The sequence below is a fragment of the Silene latifolia genome, chromosome Y (genome assembly GCF_048544455.1).
Source record: "Silene latifolia isolate original U9 population chromosome Y, ASM4854445v1, whole genome shotgun sequence".
NCBI classification, from domain to species: Eukaryota; Viridiplantae; Streptophyta; class Magnoliopsida; order Caryophyllales; family Caryophyllaceae; genus Silene; species Silene latifolia.
The window spans coordinates 354,247,118-354,253,927 of record NC_133538.1 but is presented as its reverse complement, the minus strand read 5'-3'; the positions used below and the strand labels follow the sequence as shown (position 1 = coordinate 354,253,927).

General features: G+C 39.6%; 1 protein-coding gene across 1 annotated transcript; it reads right to left on the bottom strand.

The window, feature by feature from the left end:
* Nucleotides 1–4,416: 4,416 nt before the first annotated feature.
* On the bottom strand, nt 4,417–4,983 carry LOC141631655 (uncharacterized). The gene is made up of 2 exons (XM_074444294.1): nt 4,611–4,983; nt 4,417–4,547 (listed from the first exon to the last, which is right to left on the bottom strand). Exons 1-2 carry the CDS (start codon nt 4,981–4,983, stop codon nt 4,417–4,419), a joined length of 504 nt encoding a protein of 167 aa, XP_074300395.1.
* Nucleotides 4,984–6,810: the final 1,827 nt, after the last annotated feature.

Below are 6,810 nucleotides of genomic sequence, written 5' to 3'. Positions count from 1 at the left end.
ACAACCTTAACAATCCAGTTCAAGATTTAATTCAACAACAACAATATAAAATAGAGAACTCGATAGAGAATAAATAATGCAGACAATCCAAATGCACTTTAGATATTTATGTGAATCGCTTCTAAGTACTAATATCAACGTATCCCGTTCAATATTAATTCCTATTTGTTACTAACGTAAAGTTAATCAATAAATCCTATTCAATTAACAATACTAACAATAAAATGGAGAAATCAATCACTAGTTGTACACCTTGCAATAATCAATCAACATTCATATAAATAATAACAAAGCAATTCACAATAAACAAGAAGAGGAACTAAAACATTCAAACTCACAATCGGTTTAAGAGTGCTTCAATTGCTTGAATCCAAGAAGTAAGATTAGTTGCACATCATCTGAAAATAACAATACTATGATTTTTCTTTAAAAACTGCATAAAAATATTCTAAAGGCCTAATAATAAGTTATATCGTAACAAGGTAAATTAACTAGATTAGGATCAACAACAACAACAACAACAACAACAACAACAACAACAACAACAACAACAACAACAACAACAACAACAACAACAACAACAACAACAACAACAACAACAATAATAATAATAATCGGAACAAACCGTCTAAAGGAAACGAAGCAAGCCAAATGTAGGTCGCGCTTCAGTCGCGCCTCGATCGAACGTCAGTCATGAATTTTGTGAATTTCGCTGCTGCCAAACTCCTCCTCTTTCATATGCGCGCACGGTGACTTCATAAATTCTCGGGCCACCAATCCTCGGACTTCCGGACTTCGACTCCGTCTTTAACTTGTAAAATCGACCCATAATCCAATCAAAACCCACGAACAAATTACCTACAATTAAGGTCCACAACACTACTTTAAACCGTTAAAACCACACTAATTCTCTTCAAATAACTACGACTAAATGAGTCGTCTCAAATTCCCCATGCTAGAACTTTTACTCGTCCTCGATGTAAAACCAAAGACTACAATGAAAAATTATACCAACACAGGCTCAAAACAAGCACATGGCAGAAAATGACTCACAACAAGAATGCTCTCTTTCCTCACTCGCCCTCAAAAACTTGCTCAACAGCTAATGGCAAAGTCAATGTACCAGCAACGCATCTATATCACAACAAGCATAACTGGAAATGCTATCAGACTGTCTCAACTGGAAAAGGTATACGTCAACGCCTTTTTTCCCTCCAACCTAACCAACACTTTACATGGCTCACAAGAAAAAACAGTATCACCAGCAACATGATAGATCCCAAAAGAAATAAACGAGCCATGTGAAGAATCCTAGACACCTCTACTGCAATCACTAGCACAAGACAACAACCGCATAAAGAAGGTGCCAACAACAGCAACAAAGCACCGCGATTCTTCTCACTTTTGCACTAATCCTACCCGACCAGCCTTCTTTAGCACCCTTCTTATGACTCCACACCATAAAACAGGACAAAAGAATAGTGTGAGATCGAATTCTTTTCCTAAATCTCTCATTTTGCCTATAGCGCCCGCCCTTGCGGGTTTTCACTCTAGCTATTTTTCTCACACTACTCTCGTGGCACGCATCTCAATTCTTTATTTTACCCGAGCGCCCTTTCGTGTTTTCACTCTGTCCTCGACCACTTTTCCCATTTTTGCCTTGGCGCCCTTTCGGGTTTTCACCTAGCCGGATATTTCTCTTTTTTGTCTTTTTCATTTTTTTCTATTTTTTTTCTTTATTTTTTAGCTTTTTTTTTAAACGGAAATAAAGCAAATTAAATTACAAGTGACGAAATAGAATATGTACAATAGTGCATATACCCTTCCCTATGCTTGAACTCAACATTGTTCCCAATGTTCATTGTTCCCAATGTTGTACGGGAACACAAAAGAAAAAGGAAAGGGGTCTGTTCCCAGGCCATAGAACGAGCCTCTCAGTCAAGACGTCTAGTAGCTAACTCTGTATACAAGGTAGCATCAGGGGGTTTGTAAGACCCCGGATACATGTCCTTGAACATGTCACTCATGGCACGCTGAAGTGCCAAAGACTCCCTGTTCTGATCATGAATATCCTCCATCTCATCCCTCAACTCCTCCAAATCAATCTCCACACGGCCTCTCCAAGTAGCTTCACCACCTACTACTCCAGCACCTACTACTCCAGCACCTACAATAATACCCTCACCATCATCAGCCTCCTCTTCCTCATCATTCTCAGGATCGCTCGAACCGTCAGCCTCCTTCATAGTTACATCCTCACCACCCTCACCACCCTCAACTCCATTATTCTTCTTCTTTGAGGCTACTAGAACAAGCAGCTCCCAAGGGTCCGGAGGAATGTATATATCGCTGTTACGCGGCCCCACCGGAATCAGCACTCCCTCCGGGCGAGGTAGTCTCAAGTAGGCTTCCTTTTTAACAGTGCCTAACTGCAAAGCATAGGCAACTCCTCACAATCGATGCGACCCAACATCTGCATATGGCGACACATGGACTCAATGGAAAGAGAAGAGATCCCGCGGATGCGATCTCATGGGTCTAACTCATACCCCAAATGAGTAGCAATCAAAGTCACCATTCCTCCCGTAGCAATCTTACCAGTCATCCCACTCCGAATCTCAATACACATTTGAATAAACTCGCTCACCCAATCAGGCCAACCTACTCTTTCCGGCCCTATACCCCCAGAACATGTCAATCTCACTCCGGTTGATATTGGTAGGTTCTCCTTGGCACAAAAATGTCATGACAAAGACACGGTGAACAAAGCGGAATGCCGGGTGAGGGATCCTTGAACTCTTCTGAGTACGACCAATACTACGCTGATGAGTAAGTGCATACTAAAATTCGTTTGTCTCCGCCCAAGGAGTACAAGCCCAACTCTCCGTATCGGCTCTCAGGGCTATATAAAAAATCTCCCTCAAAGCACTATAGGATAACACGGTTTCTTGGTTCATTAACTGAAATTTAATGCTAGAAGGGTCATTCTCGGGCACATGCTCAACGATAGATAAGAACTCCAACGTTAATCTCTTATACGTTTTAGCCTTCTTATTAAAAACTCACTCAAGCCAGCTCGTCCTAATAACACCTCCACCGCCTGAAGGACTCCCAACTAACTCAATGCCTCTCTGTCAAAAAATTTGGTCACCCGAGTGGTTCTGTTTGGAAGGATAAGGGCTCTCTAATGCTTCTTTTGGGCATCAGTCAAGTTACATCCCATATAATCGACAACGGTACTAGCACGTGAGGTACTAGTACCAGCTTTTGAGGTAGTTTTTGTAGCTTTCTAGGCGGGTTTTTTCATTTTAGGGCCATCCGACAACTTGCAGTAACTAGCAACAACACTGCAACTCCAACAACAACTTACGACAACAACTCCAAACTCGAAACAAAACACTCCTTTACTCCCTTTTCACCAATAGTTCACAACAATGAACCAACAACAATAACAACACCGCAAAATCGTCAATTGAAATAGCAATTTTCGATTTCATAAATTAGTGTTTGTGAAACCCCAGATTTTCGCCGCAATTTCAGCAATGTAGGGACGATATCATGAAAGAGCAATGAATAAAATCGATTTATTGAAGAAATTGTTTTGATTGTCGAAATTCCAGAAATTAGGGTTAAAATCCCCAAATTTTTGAACAAATTTTCAGGTGATTGTGAATGAGTTTGGGACAAAACAATGAACGAATTAAATTAACTGCTATTGCGAGGGATTTTCGTGAAAGTAAATCAGTAATTTGGAGAAGAAATTTGGGATTTAAGAGAGGATTTATGTTTGAATGAATTGATTTTTAGGAAATAGAAAGAAGAGAGGAAAGTGAATTAGTCGAAGGAGGGATTCATACCTGAGTGATGCGCGACATTCAGGTGAATGTATGGCGAGTCTCGAGTGTGTGTGGAGCGCGCGTCAAACGCGTATGGGGTGAATGTCGAACGCACATGTGGTGAATATCGAGCGCGAAATAGAGACTGCCTCGTTGTTTTTATTGCTGTATGCGCGACTAATTATTGCGATATACACTTAATATGTAGCGCGTAGTTAGAGACACCCCTCTCACTTATTGACCTTTCATTTTCACAACTCTTCTCCTCCGTATTAAAACACTATTCAACGTTCCTAGTACATATAATAACCCGTCAAAACAACATTAATTAAAATGAGTAACGCATATAAAGACACTAATATAACGAATTATTATCAATTAAAACTAAACGACATAACTTAGACCTATATATAATTAACTAAAACGAGAAATGAATATAAAGACACGAAAATTTTAAACGAAATAAATTAATTAACTATGGACCATAATTAAAAGAATTACAAAGCAAGAGGATACAAAACCTGGGTTGCCTCCCGTTAGCGCTTTTGTTTATAGTCGTTCACTCGACTTAGTGATGAGATTAATCTTCGTAATTCGGGTCATAGAGATCCAGTGACTCTACCACCTCCAACGCAGCACCATCATGATAGGGCTTCAGTCTCTGCCCATTTACTTTAAACACTTTATCCGTCGTTGGATCACGTACCTCAACTGCACCATGAGGATAAACATTAGTAGTTATAAGTGGACCGGTCCAACTGGATTTTAACTTACCTGGAAATAGACGGAAGCGGGATTTGAATAAAAGGACTTTTTGACCAACTTTAAAGTCCCTTCTCAAGATCATCTTGTCATGCCAAGCCTTCGTTCTTTCTTTGTAAGTAGCTGCATTCTCATATGATTCAAGTCGAAGCTCTTCCAACTCTTGCAATTGCAACTTCCGATGCAACCCCGCATCATCCAAGCTCATATTAAAGATTTTTATCACCCAATATGCTTTATGCTCCAATTCTACAGGTAAATGACACGCCTTCCCAAACACAAGCCGATAAGGTGACATACCAATTGGGGTTTTATAGGCCGTTCGATATGCCCATAATGCATCATCTAATCTCAAGCTCCAATCCTTTCGATTGGGATTCACCATATTCTCAAGGATAGATTTAACTTCTCTATTGGACACCTCAGCTTATCCATTGATTTGCGGAATATATTCCGTGGAGACTTTATGAGTAAAACAATACTTTTTGAGCAAAGCACTAATTGTCTTGTTGACAAAATGAGTTCCACGGTCACTTATCAAGGCCTTAGGAATTCCAAATCGAGCAAATATGTTAGCCTTAATAAAATCCGCCACTACCTTTGAATCATCAGTCTTAGTGGGGATAGCCTCTACCCACTTAGACACATAATCTACCGCAAGAAAAATGTAAAGATTACCATATGAACTTGGGAAGGGACCCATAAAATCGATCCCCCAGATATCGAAAATATCACAATTAAGCATGTAGCTTTGCGGCATCTCATTCTTTCGGGAAATATTGCCTATTCTTTGGCAATTGTCACAAGTTTGACAAAATCCATGAGCATCTCTAAACAAAGAAGGCCAATAAAACCCACAATCTAGCACCTTTCTCGCCGTTCTTCTTACACCAAAATGACCACCACAAGCATGTGAGTGGCAAAATGTAAGGATAGAGTGTAGATAACTCATTTCTACACCTCCCGCCAACCACCCAGTGATGATTGGGCCGCATGTGTGATACGCGGAACTATTTATGACCGTTCGTAAGTTCATTGACAAGTGATAGCTTAAACACTCGAGTCAACCCCTTTGGTCGTCATCTATGCACCAATACGGTCGTTTTGACAATAATTAGAGTTCATTTGGAGTCCGGGTGAAAAAACCGCTTCATTTTTTAAAACCGTTTAAATGCCGAGTCGAAATATTCCGGAATGTTTTAGAATTCTCTGGATATTTATTCCTAATTAAAATATAATTTTTTAAGTAAATATCTTCTGTATATTGTGTTTTATGGAATAAAGAAGTGTAAATCTACCAAAATTCCATAATAAAACGCGGAAATCTTTCTTGCTGAGGAGGAAACCTCTGGGGAAATGACGCAGCAGGTGCTGCGCCTCTTCCAAGGATTACAGTAGCTGCTGCACCTCATCTCCAGCCCTCTTTTCATGTTTTCCAGAATATTTCCGTGATTTGTTTCCAAATCCATGTCATTCCTAAACTCTTGCATATGTTTAGTATAAATAGAGGCCTTCGGCCTCCATATTTGGCACGCGAGTGTTCCACCCCTTCTCTCTTTGCATTTAGACTACGCTATTGCTTTTGACGCCTACGTGCTTAATCAATCAACAATGTAAGCTCAGATCTTTCTGAGTCCCAGTCACGTTTCATAGACCGACCAATTTGGCCAACTCCATGTTTAATCAATCTACTAAATCCTCTAACGAGGGCACTTTCCATGCATATTCGAGTCGAGCAATCATTAAAATGATAACTTTACTCAATCTCGTTTCGTCAAACATGTAAGTCTGAGGGTGTAAATCCCATTTTTTATTATTTGTACTTTTTATTTTGTATTAATTAATGTAGATATATATCAAAAGCACGTTCGAAACCAATTTAAAATCCATTTTTAAAACCGTTTTTATAAAACAGTAGAGGTCAGACGTCGAGAAGAAACGCAGCTTTGATGTGCCTCTTTGAAGGATCGCAGCTTTGCTGCGCTTCTTCCAGAGGCTGCTTGTGTGACACCCCCATACTCCAAGTGCCTTATGAGGACCACTTAAGGTATGGAAATGTCACCATCTCGGTTACCCGAGACAATAATAATCATAAAACAATAACGAAACATATTTAAAAGTAAATACGGTTTAAAGTGATTACATGTCAACTCCAAAACTGTTAAACTAGTATACAAAGTACTCAAAACGGTCTACTGGTAAAACTATCAAA

Bases quoted from the DNA above. Each gene is read 5' to 3' on its own strand.
- LOC141631655 (XM_074444294.1), bottom strand. From the start codon at position 4,983: ATGGTGAATCCCAATCGAAAGGATTGGAGCTTGAGATTAGATGATGCA. The intron at 4,548-4,610 runs GTAAGTTAAAAT...CTCATGGTGCAG, and splicing joins CCGCTTCCGTCTATTTCCAG to TTGAGGTACGTGATCCAACG.